Source organism: Chrysemys picta, chromosome 12 (genome assembly GCF_011386835.1).
Source record: "Chrysemys picta bellii isolate R12L10 chromosome 12, ASM1138683v2, whole genome shotgun sequence".
Lineage (NCBI taxonomy): Eukaryota > Metazoa > Chordata > Testudines > Emydidae > Chrysemys > Chrysemys picta.
The window spans coordinates 46011283-46034231 of record NC_088802.1 but is presented as its reverse complement, the minus strand read 5'-3'; the positions used below and the strand labels follow the sequence as shown (position 1 = coordinate 46034231).

The window sequence follows — 22949 nt, the reverse complement described above, 5'->3', positions numbered from 1 at the left end:
AAAATAGAAGTAGGAAGCAGTAAATAAAATTGCCCTTTGCCCTACTTGTACACATAGGAGAGTTGGAGGGCATGAGCACCTCTTTCTCCTAGATTGGCCAGATATGTGGCAGATCCCAGCAGAGAACGGGCAATGGCAGCCGCTGAAGCAGTTACTTTCCCTACATATGTGGGCATGCAGGTGTTGGGAATAGACAAACCTGGAGTCCACTTCTCACCCCACCCAATGCACAGACAGTACACCTTAGCCAGCACACAGGCAGAAGTAACCTGCTAGTGGACACATGACTTCTCTGCCATGTAATCCCATGCTCCAGGGGAGAAGTGTCAATCACAATGCCCACCCTGATCTGAAATTTAGTGTATAGTCCCTAACTATCACATATTCATAATAGTAATCGCTATATCAGATTAATATTATTCTAACTGCCACAGGAAGCTATGTTAAATAGTCACCAGGTGACAATTGACAGTCAAACTGTAATAAGGAATCAGTTAGATCCCCATCAGAACCATTTTCAAGATTAGCAGTATGATCTCCTCTGCTTTTAATAGGAGACGTTAAGAAATCATCACCCTCAAAATAGTATATTGCTTTTGATCTTTAATTAATCTCAGTTTGGAAGGGGAAAAGGATGGAGGCAGAAAAAAAATAATAGCAGCAAATTCTGTTTTGAGTAAAAGCAGTTTCCTGCAGCTACCATGAGTAACCTTGGAAATGGCCAGATCCTGGGATGCAATAGGGCAGCTTCATGCCTCTCCCTGCACAAAGTTGCTGTGAATGTGGCAAAAGTGGCTCTGGGAGGATACTTGGGTGGGTCAGATGTGCTGAGGAGCCTCCTAGTCAATCCCACTCCCCATAGTTGGTGCCAATGTGCAGCGAAAGGAAAGAAGGCATGGAAGAGGCACCAGTGTGCCCCATCTATCTCTGGTAGCTGGAATGTCTCCTTCTGATCATTGGCAGCTGGTGTTACTTAGAGCAGCCCTCGGGTTGCTCTAAATTGCCCAAGAGGATCAGCTTGGTCTGGACTCTGAATCACGGGAGTGGAAAAGTTTCTTAGAGCCCTCTCTGTATCCTCTCTCCTTACCCCAAGCACACTTTGACTCTAGCTCAGGCCATAATATTTCAATTTTTCTTTTTACAAGAAAATTGCTGGATACATTTCCTATCTCACGGAGATGTAAATCCAAATTTATCTGGACACTTTGATACTAACAGCAAACCAGTTTTCCCTCTCCATATGTCCTATTCAATAAGGCCTCCTCCACAGTCTGTAAGCAGCCAAAACTCCCATCCAAGTCAGAGTTTTCTCCCCTGCATAGGGAGTGCAGGACAATTAAATGCTTTAAATACTTTTGGACTCTCTAATATCTCACTTCTGGAAAATCTAAATCACACTAGTTTACTTCTGTCTTTTTGAATTATAGGAATGTTATTTCACATACACATTTGATGTTTTAACACTATTTATTAGTCTTCAGACATGAAAGAGTAAATTGGACTGACAATATGCCTTTATGATAACTTGCAGACTAACTCACAGGGAAAACAAAAAACAACGCTGATTGGCTTAGCAGTTGTCAATCAATCAGCTTCCTTGTTCCCTTAATTCGAGCAATGTTTTAACTTGTAAATAAATTGCATTATTGTTTACCAATAAAATATAAATTCCATCTCAGTTTTGATAAAGAGCACCAAGAGAGGAAGAGAATTGCCTTAACATACTTTGTATTGATAGCTTCTTAGAAGTTGTTTTTTTTTATGACAATTATGTTGATTTTTTTTTTCAGTTTCCTTAGTGAGAGTATGGCACTATTTATAAACGTTTAAGTTATTCTCAGAAAACTTAAGACTTTATGGTAGTAGCAATATATACTAGATAGTGTATGTAATATATACTATATAGTGTAAGTGCAGTTATATTGATCTAAATCATTGTATGCCAGTATAGTCTACTATGCTTTGCCGAACTGGAATAAACTATACAGGTATAACCACACGTAAGCACTATGGGGATTTTGCCGCTTTAACTATATTGGCACAATTAAAGCAACAAAACCTTACATGTAGATGTGGCCTAAGAGCTTTAGGTGCCTAATCCCCATCAATGGGATCTGGGTACCTGTGAAAATCAAAGCCTTGGTGTCTCGATAGTGAAATCCTCATATTTAAAAATGTATAAAGATACTTGAGACCTCTCCTAAAAACACTTAATACTCACCTCTGTCTCTAGACATGTGACTTCAATTGGATTGAAAGACTGGCATAATTAGGTCTTAATTTGTTTCCTCAAGTCTGGACAACCACACAAATATGATGGAATTTTAATATGTAGAGTAAATAACGAAATCATCCATTTTAGTGAGGTATAGCTGGCATTTTTGATGGAACCTCATTCAATAAAACATTGATACTGCAGCCAATGTTTTAATCTATTTTCAACTTAAAACTAAACTGTAGTACACAAGAGAGCTATCCTCTTCTCCTCGCACTCTTTCCTCCTAACTAAATATGCTGTACATATGTATTGATCTGTTTTCTTTTAGATCAAAAATATTGTGATCAGTTCTGCAGTTAGAGTCTGATCCAATTCTCACCAAAGGCAGCAGAAAGACTCCCCCTGATTTCAGTGGGATCTGAATTAGGCCCATAGTTATAGCCATTCAGCATTACAGAGCCAAACTCCAGTGGAGCTGTGCCACTTATGCCAGGAGCCAATATGGCGGAAAGGACTTCAAAACCAGCCTTTAAGGCTCAGTAGCAGTCGTAGAGTTGTAGTAGGGTAAATAAGAGCAGATTGTGGCCCAGAATGTCTATCTAGATGAAATGACAACGTATCCCATTTCTTTTGTCCTTCCTTGAAATCACAGAAGAGGCAACTCCCCATTTTCCTTTATATTATCATAAATCTGCTTAAAGGATAAAAGGCAGTTATCATTGTGAGTCAAGTTATTTCTTTCTGGCTAGGCCATTGTGAATTAAAGCATAAAAGGTGTGCCAGGAAGGAAAATAGTTTTACAATCACATTCCACACAAAAAATGCAGGAGGAAAAATATAAGTCAGATTTGGAGCACGTGGCTATGTGCAGTAGCCAGCAGCAGCCATCTAAATTTTTCCTGTGTTGCTTAAATAAAGCAATTATTTTTCTAAAAGGTAGAAACTTCATAATGAAGTAATTTTCAGCTGGGCCTTACACATCTTCTAATCTAAGAAATTCACTATGCATACCTTGAAATCAATTAGGCCTTGATTTGGCAAAGCTCTTAAGCATGTGCCTAAAATTAAGCATATACGGAACCCCCACTGCCATCAATTGGACTGTATTGAAGCAGATTTAAGCACATGGTTAAATGCTTTGCTGGTTTGGGGCATTTTCCCTGTCCGTTAATCCAGCAGGGAGCTGAATTAATGACTGCACATCCTTTCAGCAACAGATCACTTTTGATAATAAAGTCAGGCTAGCCATCTGGAGGAACTCTTCCTCATATTTGCTACTGGATCCTGCAAACCTGTTACTCACTGGAATAGTCCCTTCTCCTGAAAACACTCCCATTAATGTCATTGGGACCAGTCACTGGAGTAAGGACTACTTATGTGAATACAAGTGGGCAGGATAAGGAATTATTTTTAAGACCCTCCATAATCTTACTCCTACCATCCTTTTGGCCCATCTTTCCCTCCCTGCCCTCTGGTCCTTTTGCATTGACCTCCTCACTATCCTGCAGTACCTGTATACAAGTCTTCTCCTCTCTATTGCAGAACCAGAGAAATTGCCACAGTGCATCAGAGGAACATTGATCCATCTAATCTAGTATGCTGTCTCTGACAGAGGACAGTGCCACCTGTCATCCATAGTTGTACCTGCATGCATCTCTGTCTCATCAGCTTTTCTTCATCTGAAAATCTCTTGTCAAGCTTGTGTATTCCTCTTCATGTCTCTTTCTCTGCAATTATTTTTTTTACTTACCTTTGTAGCCCCATTTAACTCAGCAATGCAGATTACATGAAAGACACTATAATAAGTAAAATTATATTGGCCTAACTAGAAAATCCACCCTTGATGGCATTAATCTATACATGCATATGGTCCCACTCCCATGACTAGAGTTGACCAGAAAATGGTTTCAAACTTTCAGGGATTTTTCCACTCAAAGTTTAATTTTTAAAAAATATCAGCCACCTCTATTCATAGCTTACAGTTCAGGTGGCGATGAATGATGATTAAATAACGTGTTAAATGTATTAAATATGTATTTGTATTAAAAATGTATTAAATAACATGTACCAAAAGGCCACAAGTTAGACTGCCTAGGGACTCAGCCTATTAACATATCATTAGTTACAATCCCTGTCCCAGTGTGCATGTCCATCATCCATTGCACAATTTTGGACATTTCTGGTTCTTCTGCAAGAAGTCCTGCTTCCCTGCTAGCATGAAACACTGTCCCCCTATTTCCCTACAACTCTTCTCAGTTGGTGATCCAAACAATAAGACAAAATTATGGCTCAGTTGTTGAGCGAAGGGGATAAGTAAAGTTCAGGCAATTTCTCCTAGCCAAACAATTAGTTTGATCCTGACGTTCTTACTCAGGAAAAATTCCCTAATGGATATTTTGCATGAGCATGAGGTGCGAGCTCAGGTCTTTAATATTTGTATTCCAATGTGCCTTGGAAAACACATTGCAACCATTTGGTATTCCAACTATAGCAACTCATGTGAATACAATCCCATGACAGAAAAATGTCACTGCTGCCCAACTGAATCACAAAGGGCAGTGATGGAGATTTTCTGTGGCAGCTAGGCAGAGATAAATGTAAGGGAAGATGTTTATGGGGGAAAGGAGAGGGACTGAGGAGAAATGACAACTTAGACCATCTTTTTGTTTGACTATTTGCTTAGTTGTTGTCTGTCCTCTGCGTTTGTCCTTCTTTTAGATTGTTTAGCTCTTCCGGGCAGGGAGATTTTTGTTGGTTTAGTTGGTTTAGTGACTAGTACAGTATGGCCTCAAAGCTAGTCAGGGATTACTGGTACACCACCACCATTTAAAAAAAAAAAAGGCAGTAAACCGAACATTTGAGAAAACTGGAGCAGCCAGTCAAGGAGACACAGCTAGAAATGTTCACTATTAAGGCTATCTACAAACATGGCACCAATCATTACAATAGATGGTGACTTAACAAATGTGGGACTCTGTCCTCCCCACACCCCTATGAGAGAGAAGTGTTAACATTCTCATTTGACAGCTGGGAAGCTGAGGTACAGAAAGATGAAGAGACTCCTCCAAACTCACACAGGAAGTGCATGGCAGAGGCAGGAACTGAATCCAGCCCTACCATGTTCACAGTCTTAAACACAAGACGGGCTTCAGGGAGCATAGTCTCATATCACATGGAAGATTTCAACAAACATTTCTTATTTTTATTTGTACCTGAAAACACCTTAAACTGTTTTGGGAGCAGCTCAATGTACTGAATATAGCCCCTAGTAAGAGTCAACCCCTGGGGAGAAATATCCACAAAGGTGTTGTTATTCTTGTAATCTCAAAAACCTGAAGGTAGAGTTTGATAGGTGAATAGAAGTAGCCAGTGCTTTGTTTTTGAGGGGAGTCAGTGAGTAACAGAGAGGAAGAATGGTGCAGTGGTTAGGGCACAAGCCTAAGAAATAGGATAGCTGGGTTTAAGTCCCTGCTGTGCTATGGGCTTCCTGTATGACTTTGGGCAAGTTGCTTAGCCACTCTGTGGCTCAGTTCCCCATTTTTAAAAGGGACCTTGAGTTGAGGTGGCAGGGAGTCTAGGTACCTAACCAAGCCAGGAAACTTGCCATGTTAGTCTGTCTCCAACTCCTCTCCTATGCAAGTTAATGTCCTGTTTAAGGATCTTCTGCTAAGTCAACTCATTGTAATCCTTGTGGATCTTCATCCACAGAAAGCTGTGACTTTTATTTCAAAAACTCTGACTTTGAACACTGGGGCATGTTCCAAGCAATTATTTTGTTCTGAACCTGGATGACATTGTAAGAAATGAGCGAGGAAAGCCCAAAAGGAGGTCAAGAGCCAAATCTAAAGAAGATGAACATCGATCTGAATGAACCTTCCTATTAGAGGACTATGGAAACCCCTCTGAACAAAGGTTCATAGCAGAGGACAGGGGGAATGTTTGCTGAGTTTCTCCTAAGGCATTCATAAACATGACCAGCATAGTAAAATAGACAGAGGATGATACTTTCCCTCTACAATTTAAGTGATTTTTCTTGGCAGAAAAAAAAAAAATCAAAACCAAAACTTTAAATAGGATGCAACACTTTCTGGTGTTCTGAAGACAGAACAAATACATACAGTATTTTGTAAACTCAGGTTCAAAACCCCATAATAATTCTTACTTTTTCCTGGTGTGTCTTCATCAAAGTAATGTCAAAAGGATGAATCTGAAAGGCTGCTGCCTTCTTTAAAAAGGCATGATGCAGATACAGAATAGTTTCTCTTACTCTGGAAAGAATCTAGACTTTTTTCCCCCAATGTTTGTGGGTATTATTACAAACCTCTTAACACATTAAAACATAATGACACAAATTATGTGTGTCTTCACAGATGATGCCTCACTTCCCCAAATCCTGGGAATTTTCAAAGAGACAAAAAATTATAAAAAAAGGAATTAAATTATATATTCAACCTACATCCAGTCTTTGTCAATCACCTTAAAGAGAAAATGGCCCCTTTTTACACAGCTGCACTACTTACTGAAAATCCACTACAAAGTGATTGGAATTCCTTTAAGCCAACTCATGACTCTCTAATGAGATGAGACAGATAGGTCCCCATGTAGCCACACAGAGCCATTTTCAAAGGACAGGTGTTGGCAACTAACTTGTTGGCTTACCTAAGGCTCAGTTTTAACATCAGCAAAGGTTGCTGTAGTCTCAGGAGCAGACAGCAGTTAGACTCATAAGAACTAGCAAAATGAATGCAAACAATACAATTGACTACTAGACACCTGATTAATTCCTTCCAATGGTGCCGATTTGTCCCATCTATTTCTTTTAAAGCAAAGAATCCAGAGAACTGCACGCAGTAAACCAGCTTGATCGCTATTGAACGCAGACACGGTGATTCTGAATTGATCAGTCTTGTTTGATTAAGAGCCCATGCAAGTAACCTCCTACCTGAGCTTTTAAAGCTCTTGCCCAAAAACTCCACTCTACCCCAGTCTGGGATCTAGACATGCTCCGTTTGCTATTCAAATGTGAGCAAAGTTCCATTAAACAGCTATGCCCTGCGCTTGGAGCTCTATTTATAACCCCCCACCCTATACTGAATCTATTATGCATGGCTCCTCAGCTGGAGCATTTGCAATATCACCTCTGCGCACCTGCCCTGAGCTGGGATTTGCTGTTTATCACCTAAAGCCCACTTCCGTCCCTCACCCTATGATCAATCCATCATGCGTGCATCAAAGGTAGGCGGAAGCCTAATGCAATATCACTCCTGCGCACCTGCCCTTCGTTTGCCGCTTCATATATAACCCAAACACCGCCTCATGCATCCTCAGTCTCCCGGAATCGACATTAAATTGCTTCCCCCCCCCCCCCGATTTTAACACTGCCTCCATTTCCCGCCCTGCCCTTCCCCAATAAAGCACGGTGACACTATTGTTCGTGTAGTTATTTATTTTGCAACACCAACTAGTACATATTTTAAAATAAAGTGTGAAGACGCTTTTGGACTGTGCCGTACAAAAAGCCGAGGTTGCAGCAGTGATTAACTCCTACCGCCTTTCTCCCCCCCCCCCCCCCCCAGCTATTCCAGCCCTAGCTGCTAACCTGGGGCGGCCCCTTCTGCAGCTGCGGCCGCTTTCTCGCGCGCCGCCTCCCCGGTGGAACGCTGCCTGACTCACCCGCCGGCTCGCGCCTGGGCGCGCGCGCGCTGCCTCGCCAAGCTCCTGTGAGCTCTGTTGAGAGCATCGCAGGCTGGGAGCATCCTGGAGCCCAAAGCAAAAGATTCCCCTGCGCGAGAAGGCTCCCCACCCCTAATAGCAGCGTGAGTGTGCTGTAAATTCTGCCCGGGGGCTGCAGCAAGCGGCTTGGAGCGTGACCTCTTTCTTTGGGGGACTGCAGGCAGGCGTGCCAATCCCCCATGAGCTGAGGGGGAAAAAAGACGGACGTTTCTGCGGGGTAAGTAAAAGGTTGCACTAAAATTGTGTATTTGTATAAGGGAGGAGGAATTGCGTGGGAGTAATGTGGGTTCAGGAAAGCAATTATATGCGCCCTGCAATGCAACTACTTTTTGCTAACTCTTGGCTGGATCCTCCTGTCCCATCGCCGCACCCCAACCTGTGCAAACTTGTTTGTTTTTAACTAAGTTTTAAAGTACAGTCGCATGTTTCCCGCTGCCCGTTGGCACCCGATTAACCGGCCAGGTCATTGCACACAGCTGCACCCCACCGCTGCTTGCCCTTTCACCGCGGAGACCTAAAGAGCAGGTTTTCATTTGGGGCGCGCGTATGTATTTAAAATAAATTGAAACCCTACCAAGCTACGTTGTTTCTTCGCTTGGTGCGTCGGAGGCTTCATTAACCCGAACAAACTGGTAAACGCAAATCAGAGATTGGAGGCGAACCCCTCCACTCTTTTTATTTCTCCCCCGACATGATTTCCCCTCTAACTTGGAAACAAGGCGAGGGGAAATCCGTAGACGTGGGAAGAACGACCCCTGCAGTTGCATTGCGGAAAATCTCGTTTGCTTGAAGGGGGAATTACAGGAGCCGAAGCGTTTTGGAAGGAGAAGTGGGCTATGATATTGTGTTTTCTAGTTCGTGTTATGTACGTGAAATAACACGCATGGGGGGTCTCATGCGTAGCAACGTGTATTAATCTTCTTCTGATCACTTTGTAGAAACAGGAGAGGAAACCCACCCTCCTCCCCCGGCATGGGGCTTTGTGGCAGTGCCCCGGTGAGTCGTGCAGAGTTCGGGGGTAACTTGCAGCTGGCTTCCCTGGAATAGAGACTCTCCGGACCGGATCAGCTGGCGTTTGTTGTCTATGTCTTGTTGGGAGATCTGGTGGATTTTTGTCTCACTCCTGGAGGAAGAGCCCAGGGCTGGTGGTTGCCGCCTTCTTGGTCTTCTTTGGAGGGCGAAGGAAGGGAAGGGATCTCGCTTGAGCCGTGCAGAGAGAGAGCTCGGACATGTGTTGTCAGCACATCTGGGGAATACAGTCTGCAAGTCCGAAAGGAGATTTGCTGGGATCGTTCAAAGTGCGATATTGATCTTTGTTATTTCTTTTCGCCGAGGGATGCACTTGGCATGAGAATCGGAGGATGGAAATTGTTTGGGAGGTGCTTTTTCTTCTGCAAGCCAATTTCATCGTCTGCATTTCAGGTACGCAGCGAACATGTAAGGGGAGGGGGATATCAGCAGTGTATTCGGGGTTCGCCGTCCGTAGAAGTGCGAGAAATAAAAAATAAAATAAAAAATAGCAGTGCTAATCGTGGCTAAATTAGTTTGAGATTCGTTAGGTGCCTTTTGCCCCACTCTACTCTGATAGTGCATTAATTACGGTGCATTGGTTGCAATAATTAATTGCAGTGATTTGGTAGCACACTGGTAGTCATTCCTAACACACTGTGATTGCAATAATTAATTGCTACATTGCTACAGTAATCCCAGCATGTCAGGGCTTTTACAGAGCTAAAACTCGGTTGATCTGGGGGTTTTAAAAGGATTGCAGTTCACTGGCACAGTTCTCATGTTCTGGTGTGCCACGTTTTTTAGGGGTTGCAAAAGAAAGAATGGTAGTGAGCAGTGTGTTTACAGTGTGTGTGTGTGTGCTGTAAAAGGATTTAAAAACAAAACAAAACCCCAAACAACAGTGTGGCTGGTAATCCTGTTTCAGACTCTTCCGTTTCAAGGTTGCAAAGATTTCTACCATTCTGCAGAAGTCAGGTAATTTCAGTTGTCACCAGAGCCTGTCCAATTAATGAATAGGCATGGTAGGGTATCTAGTGTTAAGGATTAGAGCAATTTATTCTTGGGGAAAACACTCTTTTCTACTTCAAAAGCCCTGGCTAGCTCGTTAATTTGTCAGGTCAGTCATGCTGGAGTAATTATATTGCAGGAGCAACTGTGGGGGAGCCAGCCAGTTTTCTAGTTTGGGATGGCACCAGGGGGATCCAAGCTGCCTTATCTGCTTCTCTTCCCTGCAGGCTGCCTCTGCCCTGGAGTCATTGCATAAACCTGTGAATGGGAACTCTGACAGCATCGCCTATTCCATTTCAGGGAGGGAGATCCCGCTGGGCCTCAGTGCAGAGCCAGGAGCGCTTAGCAAAACTTGCAGCTCCCCAGTGACCATCAGCATCTGCACCAACTCACACTACCAGTTCTTGTAGCAACTGGCACTCCCTGCACCAGTCCCTGGTCTAATCTGGCTTCTCAACTGCTGGATTGTCATCACCTGCACTAACCACCTCCCCTCCCCACATTGGCAGTATCTACATCATTTTGCATGATCTGCACCTGCCTCACCTCTCCTCTTGCCCCTGGTCTGGTAGTGCCTACCTCAGCCCCCTGAGTAATCCAACCCCTTTTCCCTGCATTGGTACCACTGGCATTTAGATTGGGACCCTCTGCATCTGGGTGATAGGTCCTCTCATACTGGTAGTATCTCAGACTGCCCTTGTGCTAATCCCCTGTCATATGTGCCATCTGGGTAACCCACCCTCTCACTCCTTAGAATGGCATGACCCCCCCCACCCGCACTGCCTCTTTCATCCAAGCCTCACACTTTGCTGTCTAACCCAGTGTGATTCGCCAGCTGTCTAGCACTTTTCAAATTAGACGTCATCTTTAAAAATAACAGCAATGGAATAATGAACTCCTTGGTGTGAGCATGGGAAGGAGGAAGATTCTTGTCACCTCGAAGATTAACGTCTTGAGATGGTCACAGGGATAGTATCCCCAGATCTCAGCGCCACCCTCTGTCACCCAAACCAAAACCCTGCTTCTGAAACTGAGTGGGATAAGTCTTGCAGGGCTCTTTTTTGGCTCTCCATCTCCCTCTAGCATTGAGAACAGTCTGATATCCATCCTTTATTTTTTAAGGAATACAGTGAACCACAGGCTTTTTGCTGTGTGGCCTCAGATAGTTTGCTTTAACCTCATACAGGATGTTTACATACATTTAGCCTTCAGTTCCATATACGTTTCCCCCAGGAATCCTCATTTTTCATGGCTTCTTAGTACTTGTCATCTCAGAAAGAGGGATTAAGATCTGCCTGTATCTGCTTGGCATTAATGCTTCATTTCTCTCCGCCCTCCCCTCCCCCCCGACCCCCACCCCCGCGCCGCTCTTTTTTTTTTTTTTTTTTTTTTTGCACTACGCTCTGTAGCATATTAAGGAAGCGTATATAGTGACCGTTTGATAGTGCTTGAGGTTCAAGAAGGCTTTGAATCCTGTGGAGACTTGTCCCAAATTAACATGTATTCCAGAACTTTATATTCCAGGTTATTCCAGAACCTTATATTTTTAGCCTGTCATGCAGTCAGCATGGTAATCACAAAAAGAAACTAACCGAGGAAAGTGCTCTAGAAATACATTTCTTGCAAATTACAAAAGTAAATTATTTTTAAATTAACTATAGCATTTTTTTGGAACAGTTATTTTAGTAATGGAATATGAGACTGTGGTTTTTCTATTGGTGTTGTATACCTGTATCTTTCACTTGCACTTATTGAGGGCCTGATTCAAAGTCCATTTAAATCTGTGTGTGTCTTTCCATTAACTTCAATAAGTGTTGGATCGGGCCCTGTTTAACATAGTTGATATGTAACCAGAGGCTACAATTCAAAGTGACATCATTGGTTATCAGCTGAATATGGAAAGCTACGTTTCCTTACCCCATCTGTTGACTGGTTATATTAATAAACATCATAAAAATGTCTGGCTGAAAATATATGAAACATTATTTCGGGCAGTCTTTTGTATGCGTATCAAAATCTAACTTGTACTGAATATAGCTTCTTATCCAGTTATGCACTTCTATTTCATGTTTAACATGAAGATTGCAGTCTTTACACATGCTTGCCACTTTCTGATGTCATAACCTCCTCCCTCCCATGTGACAGTTTGAGTAGATTGGGAAAGGAAGACTAATAGGAAAAATCATTTATATCTCAAATATTGTGACAGGCATCTTTAATTTTGGCAGCATGTTAGTGGTGTTCCAGATAAGGAAACAGAGTTTTGTTTACTAAAAGAAGTACCAATATTTTTTTTTTTAAAAGAATGAATTCTTATTGCATCAGTCACCTTCCACCTAATGTTCCTCATTCATCAGTTAACTGTCTGTGCCTCAGTTAATGATATATTGAGTTGGTCTGGGAAGAATGGTACTGGAAGGCAGAAGTAAAACAATTGTGTTTTTATATAAATTTGATTTAGTGACATTTATTTCAAAACCAGTATATTTGTTTGAACATGTTCTTAAGCTAGATGTTTTTATTTTCTACAAACACTGAATTATGATTTTGGCTGCTTGAAGCTGTTTAAAAAGAGAACCGAGCTTTGATTGCGTGAATGATAAATAAGAACAGGCTAATTGAAACAAGAAAATCATTTTAACTCTATAGAAGGGAATGAAAACCCTCTTTAAAAAAATACACTGGTGCATTTCTAATGCTTTTGTAAATAGTGTCTGTCTGATTCATAAGTTCTTATAGGTTCATGTCCTTTATAATGATGCTATAGTATGGCATTGACAGAATGTTGTGCCAATGGAGATGTCGTCCTTTAGACAGGATGTTAAAATAAGATCCCTTCTGGCTGCTATTTCAAGGGAGTTGCAGATAATCCTGACACTGAGTAAAAGGCCAGGGGATTATGGTCTGTGCTATCACGGCCAAAATTCCCTTCCCGTGTAATACCACTGTAGATTAATTAGCTGCAGTGTTCACAGCTATGGGTGGGATGTTGCTCACATAATGGCTGCCACATTTGCTTCTACAGTCACTTACATAAACCTTGTGTAATGTTCTCATGATTTTAGACATTTGCCAGCCAAGTGTAATAGAAGACGCTCTTTTCAAACCTTTGCAGTATGTTCAACTTTTTTTTTTTTTTAAATGTAAGTTGTCACGTGCATTTAATGTTCAGGTTTCTGCTTAAACAAGCTCTCTTTGGATCCATTCAATAGAAAAGTTTGTGGAACTTGGATGCTCAGGTTCTTCGTGGCATACTGTGATTGTGTGGTCAATGAGAAGCTCATATAAATGAAATGCATGCAGTCCCCCAAACTCTGTTTCCTTATCTGGAACACCACTAACATGCTACCAAAATTAAAGCTGCCTGTCACAATATTTGAGATATAAATGATCTTTCCTATTCTCTTATCTGAGAATAGTCTCATCCTTGCTGTTGTCCAGACATGTATGACCTCTTTCCACTGGTTCAGCAGGCAGCTAAGGCTTCCCACATGGAGGAATTCCTTGGTGGTCTAAAACTGATATAGCCTCCCCTGGTATTGAGGGTGTGGCTGGAGGTGAGAGAGGGTGTGTTGGAACACTGCTGCATGCCATCTGATCTTTAACTGGTGTTACGGTCTCTTGGGGGTGGTTACCAGCTGCTATAATGCAGAATAGCTTTTAAGGTGCTCTGAATTGTGCTGGGGGTGGAAGTAGCTTCTGGATGGCCCCAGGGTTTGGGAAGCACAAAGAGAACACAAAGCCTACTTGGCTCACCCCCTTTCCAGGCCTATATTTGAGCACCTAAAGTTATAGGGGCTGATACTGCTGTCCCACACCAGTATACTGCAGAAGTAAGTCAGTTGTAGTCAGTGGAGTTTAAATGTTGTAGAAGTCAGGTAGGTGAGAGGAGAGAGTTCCGTCTATTAGTTGCTATTTCTGCTTTGTACATCAGTAGTTCAGGACCAAAAACTATGGACATTTAATTACTCAGATATTTCTACAAAAGTGGATTTTTCTCATGATTTTGGTGACTGTAGAAGGCTACTGATAACTAAACAGTGTAAGGTTCCAGGAGAAAGAACTATGCGTACATGGGGGGACATGCAACTGATGTGCCATCATTAAACATAATGATATACGGGAATATACAACCAATAGTTTGGTATGATAAATGGCTTAGAGCTTTTGGCATCCTGTGTATGACGGCCTCTTGTCCTCTTGGGTTCCAGTCCTGTAAACTAAAGTGTGTGGGCAGGCCCTTAGCCTTGCATGAAGTCCATTGAAGTTAGTGGGAAAACTGCATTGACTTGGGGCCTTCAGTTCGTATCAGACTGAAGGATTGAGGCCAGATGTTTGCAGGGATTAGGAAGGGCTTTCAGTTCCTAAGACTTTCAGGTTGGAACTAGTTGTATGATTTGACGCTCTTCCTCTGGTGCTCTAAATGTTTTGAATGCCTCCTCATGTTGGAAGTGCCACAGATATTTCATCTCTTTCAAAGGGTGTTCAGTTGCTTGTGTTTTTTAAATGCCACTGAAATGGCCTTGTAGTCCGTTATAAATATTTTCATGTTCTTTTTATATTTTCAGCTACCCTATTTGTTTCATTAGCTTGCCAGCTACAACGCATGACCAAATAGTTGGTAAAATTATGTACTTATTTTTTTTGCTGGTGTGAGTATATGGGAAAGAGAAGTTTATGAATAATTTTGCAAATGTTATAACAAACTGTTTTCTATTGGACAAATAAACCTGAAGGGGGAGAGCTGTAATCTCTGCTATTGTTTCACAAACAACTATGATTAAAATCTGCTGTTCCTAAAGCTATATCTATCTTTTGGCCTTGCTATGCAGTCTCATTGTTAATGAAACTGAACTAGACACCAAGCCTGCAAGACAAAATTAAAATAATAATCAGTACTTCCCACTTGAAGGGCCTGAAAGTGATCATAGATGTAGAAGACACTCTTGACTCTAAGATACAGTTGTTTTCAAATTCAACTGATGCTAGTTTCTCTAGTTTTTGTTCTTGAGATTCCCCAAAGGGTTTGTCATAATATCTTTAGCAAACAACCTAGATATTAAATCAAGGATTTAAATGGTGGATAGCTTTGCTTTTGCATCATGAATATTCCCTGTACACCAATGAACAGGGAGTACATGCTTACCATAAAACTAGTGTTTCAAATACTCCTGTGTTATTGTACATTACTGCTACTTAAAGGTTGGGGAACGGATGCTTTTTGTAGCTTAAGCTATGCATCATTGCTGACCCGTTGATGACTAACATTCTTTTGGCAGGAAGTGAACCTCTTTCATGGTGTAAACGGAAATAGCAGACCACCGTGTTAGTTCTTGTCCAAAAAGGAAAAAAATCTATTGAGAGTCCTTTTGTTTGTCAGGATCTTAATAAACTAACTAAACTCTTCTCTTTGGATATCACAAATTAAGCCTGCTTGCATTTTTGTCTTGTAATCAGAGCTGCCCTACTCTTGGCTCTTTGGATCCTATGCTAATAGTTTTTTAGATGGCCTTGCAATCGCTGTAGTGTCCAGGCCTTATAGTACCTTTGGAACATGACTGCTGATAGAAAAATTGTAGATATTTGTTTTATCATATACTTACTACAACCTTTGTGCCATGGTCAGAGCTGGGTAAGAGTCATAGTTATGGCAACCCTTTGACATATGGGGATAAATTGATTATCTTGCTCCCATCCCTTTTTTATTCTATTTATAGTCGACGTTTGGAGGAGTAGAAGTAAAGGATTTAAATGGACTGTTCAGATTCATTGTTTCTGCTTTTAGTGTGGTTATGTTTGCATTGCTTGATGGCATTCCAGTGCAAATGTAACCATACTAAAAAGTGGTTGTTGACAATCAAGAATTCTAGCTAGCAAACAAAATTCCATTATGGTAGACGAACGGTAATGGTAGCAATAAATAGAAAATAAAAAAGGAATGATGTTCCTTATAAGTTCTGGCAGTGGCATCTTCCAGTGGGATTTACTGTTTAGAAACTAACCCAAAGTAAGAGAACATCTAATTCTAATGTAACGACACAGATAATAGCATTCTTGCTGATTTAGCCATCTTACGGGGATGTTGTGAGATTTAATTACTGATTATGAAATGGTTTGAGGTCCTCCAGTGGAATGTGCTAAAGGCAGATATTAATTATTATAGGAACTGCTGTATCTTATTAAACTACTAGTCCATCGAATCTAGTATCCTGTCTGTGACCTGTGGCCAGTACTGGATGCTTCAGAGACAAGTGTAAGTCCCCCACACTGGTTAACTGGGCAGTAACATGCCAATGGGGAAAATTTCTTCTTAAACCCAGATGCTTAATTGTTGACATGTCAGTTAGAGGAAGCTTGAGGCTATATAGAATGACATTCACACCCACTTTATAAAACCCCTTGGCAATGCTATAATGATGGAAAGTGGTTTTGGGGTAAATGAGAAACCGGCCCATATCTGGCAAGCTGCTGTGCATGGCAGAGCCCTGCGCTGCCTCTAACTTCAGTGGGGCTCCATCTAGGTATAAAGGGGTCCATCCACACAGTCTTGGGGCACTACTAGACTTTATGCTATTGGTTTAGTATTTGCCTTTTACTCGGCTTGAAAAATGGAAAGAAACTAGCAGTTTATGGTTTCCACGCTCTAACACAATGGTTCAGTGATAGAATAAGAAGAATGCTTAAAACTAAACCAAGTAGCTGTTATCATGGAGTTTCCCCCTTTAAATTCCATACCATACAAAAATACAGTTTCTGTGTATAGAAGTCTTGTAAATCTTTGTTTTTATAATAAAATGTAGAACATAAATTCCCAGGCAGTATCACCTATTGTAACATAAATATTTGACAGTAAAATACCATTATAGTTTTATTTTGCAAATAACTCTCTAAAAGATGATAAAACCTTTTGAGAAATGAAGGATTAAAATAGATATAATAGTGTAACGAATAATGGTCATACCTGTCTTACCCTGCTAGGTGTGGAGCACTCTCAACAATCATTGCCCATTTGCACTTCTTCCACGGGAGTTCAAGATGATCAGCACTTTGCAAGCAGATTACATGATCAACCCCTGGTGTGCAGTATATTTATCCTGATATGGGGTCATGTTGACAAACTTTTAGGTGTGGAGTGGAGGAAAAAGTGTGCAGTTATTGGCCCAAAGTGCCCATGCAAGAAGAAAGGGGAAACTAAGCAGCATTATTCTTCCTTTCCTCTGAAGCCACCTTGTATCGGTAGCTTTTGGGAGCAGTGTATGTCCATGGGGATAGATTGAGCCACCTTATGTGACATCTTCCTCCTTGCAGATTTGCAGGCAATTTCTTGCTGAATTTATTGCTGACCCTTCCCACTATGAACTTTCATAGTATCCGGGTTTGCTCCAGTCTTATGTCGAGAGACTAGGATAACAGGGCTTCTGTAGCACCTGTCATACCAGTGCGGGGAGAGAGGGCGAGGGAGTAGTACAGGGCGCCTAACCCCTTGGGTGCATGAGTGTGTGGACAGCTGTGGGATTTGAAGCAGAGGTGGAATGGGCATGCCTTTTGGCAAACCATACCTGCACTCCCAATGAGTTATTTAGGTGAGTAACTGAAGGAATTTCCCCACGTAGAGTCACTCCTTTGGCGAGGTGACATGATCTGGCCACTGGAGAGAGCCTTGATCTGTGCTTGCTACACATGGTGGCAAAAGGAAATAGATTGTCCTCTGCACTCTCTGAAGGCCAACATTCAAATGTTGAATAGGAAACATACATTTTATCACAGAGCCACCTGAAAATGAGGTTTGGTGGACAGTGAGTCATTTGTCCTTATGTGAGAGGAAATCCATCTCCTTCGCAGGTGAATTATATTATTTATTACCTGGGAAACTGCAGTTTTAAATTACAGAAGGGAGAAGTGTAGTTGCCAGGAGGAAGATAAAATAATAAATTATAAATTAATGGAGATATCCCATCTCCTAGAACTGGAAGGGACCTTGAAAGATCATTGAGTCCAGCCTCCTGCCTTCACTAGCAGGACCAAGTACTGATTTTGCCCCAGATCCCTAAGTGGCCCCCTTAAGGATTGAACTCACAACCCTGGGTTTAGCAGGCCAGTGCTCAAACCACTGAGCTATCCCTCCCCCTGTAAGAGATTCTGAATGACTGAAGTCTCGAAACATATGGGTCCTAATCTTTCCCTGAATAGGGAAGTCTGAAGAACTCCCTGTGATTTCTACATGAGTTTTGTCTGAGTGAGGACCGTAGGATATGGGTCCATCAACACCCAGTTAGGTAAGTTATGAACAAAAGAAGTCTTGTATTAATAAATACTTAGCTCTCATGTAAACTTTTCTCCTTAGATTTCAAAGCACTAAGCAAGGAAGGTAAGGATCGGTTTCCGCATCTGCAGAATGGGGGACAATAAGGCCCAGAGGTGTAATGACTTGCCCAAGGTCACCCAACAGGGATGTTAGACGTTAATCCTTAAATGTCGTTAAACTGTTGTCCATTTTCTCTCTCCTCAGCTTCTCCCACCCCTTCCATCTATTGGGTTAGCCTTGGGCCCTGATTCTGATGCTGATTGTGCACAGACACAGCCCTGTTGAATTCAGTGGTTCTTCACGCAGGTGCCGGGAGTTTTCCCAGCCACTGTAAGGGTCAGAATTGGGGCCTAAGACCAAACCGCTATATTAGCTCTTTAACACCCTCATGAAAATGGCTTCAGAGAATTACAGGCCCTAGTCCTTAGTTTGTATTTCTAATGCTCTAGTGTTGCCCTTTGTTTCTGTGAGTGGAGGGGAGACTGCACTCCAGCAGCTGATTGGTGATGGCATGGAATCTGGGAGAGCATCACCATTGGGGGGTGAAAAGGGTGGAGGTGCAATCTGCAGGGCAAAACAATGCTAGTTACTGCCGAGTGAACTTGCAGTAATTTGTGTGGCTTCCCACACCACTCTATGATCTCCCCCTCCCAGGGCCGCCGGGGGAAAGGCGGGGGAAGGGAAGTGGGGCAATTTGCCCTGGGCCCCTCAGGGGCCCTGCGAGCCCTGGCCCAACGGCAGTCCGGGTCATCGGCGGCATTTTGGCGGCGGGGGGCCCTTCAGTCACTCCGGGTCTTCGGCGGCATTTCGGTGTCGGGTCCTTCAGTGCTGCCGAAGACGCGGCACGACTGAAGGGCCCCCCGCCGCCGAGGACCCGGACCACCGCTGGGTGAGTACAAGCGCCGCAGCTCCCCTGCTTTGCCCTAGGCCCCCTGAATCCTCTGGGTGGCCCTGCCCCCTCCAGGGAGGATTTGGGGCAGCCAACAGCTGAGGGGCCTCTCGCGGTACAGGGGCTGAAGGAGCTAAGCTGTCAAGAGGACTCAGAAAGCCAAGGGTCCTGGCCTGTGCTATGGCAAAGATCCCTCATCTTCTAATGGAGTCCCTGAAATCTGCAGGTTAGCAGACTTAATTTTGGTCTCTGTAGCATGAGGCAAACTGCATGCCTGTGGTGGAAGGTTTCTAGGGCCACTGCCCTGTGTAGGGACAGCTTACATAGAAGAGCAGAAGGCCCTGAACTCCTTGGCCTTGCTACTTACCAAAACATGGTACCTTTAAAACTTTCAGCGCTTGAGGCCTAGCAGGGCAATTTGAATATGTGATCACATTCTCTCCTCTTGCTCTTAGCCTCTGGCCTCTCCACAGGTTTACTCGAGCTTGACTTATTACTCAAGCCTTATTACTCGCCAAATATCATTTGCTTTCTTTTATTTGTGCCTTGTGTTAAACTACTAATTCCAAAGGCTTTTGAGAACCTGGAACAGATCAAATAGATGATAAATCTAACTCTTATTAGGTTGACCTTCAAATTGGTGCCTGTTTGCTAGAACTCATCCCTTTGTCTTGTGCACCACATAGTTGGGTTAAGCGCTCTCATTATATTGGGCTTTGTGAAGGGACAGGCTCTCGCTCTGGTGGTGAGGAGACTAACGAGCTCCTCTGGGCCAATTTAGCACTAATGAGGCGCACCTGCAAGGCTTGTTCTGCGGGGGCAGTGCGGGGTTGTTTAAAAAGGGAAAACCTGCCACAGGAAGGGTCGGTGAATGGTAGAAGGACTGCTCCACCTCAGAGACCGCTGACAGCAGATAAAGTCAGCCAAGAGGAAAACCATCACAGGCCTCACCACTCCTGAAGCGGCACAGACCAGCTGCAAAGCAGGACACCCGAAGAGGAGGGTGTGACGAAGTGGGAATGTTCTTAATGTTTTCTCTGAATACTGTGTGGGTGCCTCAGGTTCCCCTATGCCTTTCTTAAGTATCTAGGTGGTGGGATAAGGGTGTGTGATTGTTGCAGAGCCTTAGAGGGCCAGTGTGATACTTCTGCACAGAGAATGGCCGACACCCTGTCTCCTGGCAACTGATGGCCTGGGCCCCTCCCCTGCAAAGGTGCCAACTGCAGGTGTTGGAGAACAAAGAGATCAGGTTGCCTCCTGGCCCAGGAAAGAGACAAAGGCCACAGGAGGGGCTGGAGGGGGTTTCAGTTTGGAGCTGGCTGGTGAAAGAGAGGGAGGCCCAGACCCAGGGCCTGGCCTCCCTGCCTCCAAGATGGACTTGACTTAAGGGTCCTGTATCCTGTACCTACAAGCTCTGTTTTGGACTGTGTTCCTGTCGTCTAATGCACCTTCTGTTTTAATGGCTGGCTGAGAGTCACGTCTGATTGCGGAGTTGGGGTGCAGGGCCCACTGGCTTCCCCAAGAGCCCCACCTGCGCGGACTCACTGTGGGAAGTGCACGGTGTGAGAAGGGGATGCTGAATGCTCCGAGGTCAGACCCAGGAAGGTCGAAGCAGTGTAGGCTTTTGCCCTGGAGACAGTATGCTCAGAGAGAGAGGAGGCTCCCCTAATGTCCTGACTGGCTTCGTATGGAATAGTTCCAGAGCATTGCCCGGTGACTCCGTGACAGAGGTAGACCCCACTAAAAGGCAATGGACCCATTGATGGACTGAACCCAAAGGGCCAAATCCGGAAAGACTGCCTGAGACACCGGCCACCTTTGTCTTTCTTTGTTTTCACTCACATTTTCAGCTCTCGTAAGGGAATGAGAGGATCTTTCATTTGTCTGTTTTGTTCCGAGAACCCCTCGTGCTAGGAACTGTGGGGGAGGACACGATAAATGACTAGAAATGGGGTCTGGAGGGGACTCGGGGGAACCTCTGCCCCCTACAGTCCTGAGGGTCGCTCCCATGTTGGGCCTGAATTTCCACTCTCTTGTACCTAGGTGGTATAGTGCCAAGTGGGTGTATAATGCTCCCAGAACAGTAGCAGGTTGCTCTGTTTTGTACAGGTGTAAATGCACAAGGTGCAAGGTAATGGGGAGTGAGGGCTATTTTCTTCTATCACAGATCTCATTCCCATCTCTCTTTCCTTCCTCTGCACTGAAATGTACATTTTTGTCTATTACAGCTGAATGAATCTGTCCATTCTGCTGGGTGAAAAATAATACCTTAGCTGCTCGAAAATCATTTAGAAAAACACCTGGTCAGAATGCATTCTAGAAATCATGAGGGATTATGACTGTCTCTTGGGTATGGAAAACCTCAGCATTAGTGCAGGTCTCATATTGCACAAATATAATTGCAGTCATTAGAGCTTGATTCTCCTCTCTGTTACACCAGTTTATACTGATGTCAATTAAGTTACTCTAATGTAGGGTTGAAGTATGAATTAGGCCCATTAATATTTAATTAAATTTGGTTTATCTTGATTTTGATTCCCCTGATCAGTGGCGGCCGTAGCTGGGGAAATCATCCCCGGATATGCACTCACGCAGGCAGAGCCGCCCAGATTGGGGAAGGGGACAAAAGGGACAGTTTGCTCCAGGTGGGCTCACAAAATGATGCCGGGGCACTGTGGGAAGCCTCAAGCTAGCTGGGTGTGGGAAGGAGCAGCCCTGCTGAGAGGGAGTGCCTAGCGTGGCCAACACCTGGGGCCTGCTCCATCTGCTGGAACCAGGGCAGCTGTGCTGGGGACCACTGCAAAGCCTTGAGCCAGCAGGGAGGAATAATGATGGGGGTGGGGCAAGCTGGGCTGTTCTCCTTGTTCGGTGTGATGGAGCAGGGAGCTGTGGTGCGAGTGAACGGACAGGTTGAGGGGGAGCCTGTGCCACTGGAGTTGGGGCAGGTCAGCCCGGTCTGTGGGCTTCCGCCCACTCCAGGTTGCGATGGCATCTCCTTCCCAGGGACTCAGAGAGTGGTTGTGGGACAGAGAGGGGAGCAGAGCTGGATGTGGGATGGAGACAGACCCTAAAATCCTTCCCTCCCCCACTCAGAAACCTTGAGCTGGTAGGAAGAGGGAAGGAATGGGGTGAGAGGAAGAAGTGTGGGGTCAGTGCACCCATTGAATTGGGAGGCCACAACCGCCCCTGCCCCCTGATGTAGACCAAGAGCTATTAAGGTGACATTCACTCCTGTTGGGGGTAGGGGGAGCATGTACAAAGTTTATGCATCATTTAAAATTCCATTTAAGCCATCACCATTAAGATTTGATCGTGTTTGACTCTTCCTTTGCACTGATGTAAATGACAGCAGAATGTACATGATTCTAGAGAATCAGCCCCTAAATTATTCTCTTCCAGTCTTTGTTCCATTAACATTGTACCTGCTGACCAACAGATTCCCTTAGATATCGATATACTCACAGGATGTTCCATGCACATGAATGTGAATTAATATTCCAGGGTGAAATGCTGATCACCTTGAAGCCAATGGCATTTGGAGTTTTGCCCATTGACTTCGCTATGGCCTGGATTTCACCCATGATATCTACATTTCCTAGTAGCCATTTTCCAGTGTATTCATCTAATTTTCCTTTTGAATAACTCTTACTATACTCTTCACACTTTTTAAGGGCAATTTCTCATTGTTTTAATGTTTTCATTCCTGCTGGAAAAAAGAGTGATCTACAAAGACTCCACAGACTTCTCCACTCTGCTCAGATCAACCTGAGGGTGCCATGTGGCAG

The 22949-nt window shown here is 43.6% G+C and overlaps 1 protein-coding gene across 3 annotated transcripts in view; it reads left to right on the top strand.

The window, feature by feature from the left end:
- Positions 1–7544: 7544 nt before the first annotated feature.
- CA10 (carbonic anhydrase 10) overlaps positions 7545–22949 on the top strand; it is a 324297-nt gene continuing 308892 nt past the window's right edge. Inside the window, exons 1-2 of one of the 3 annotated variants that reach the window (XM_005305733.5) lie at positions 7545–8168; positions 8890–9373. In XM_005305733.5, coding sequence (XP_005305790.1) covers positions 9313–9373 — 61 coding nt within the window. In that variant the 5' untranslated portion in view covers positions 7545–8168; positions 8890–9312. The remainder of the gene's footprint in view (positions 8169–8889; positions 9374–22949) is intronic. The other 2 variants (XM_005305734.5, XM_065563509.1) reach the window with 2 other exon arrangements.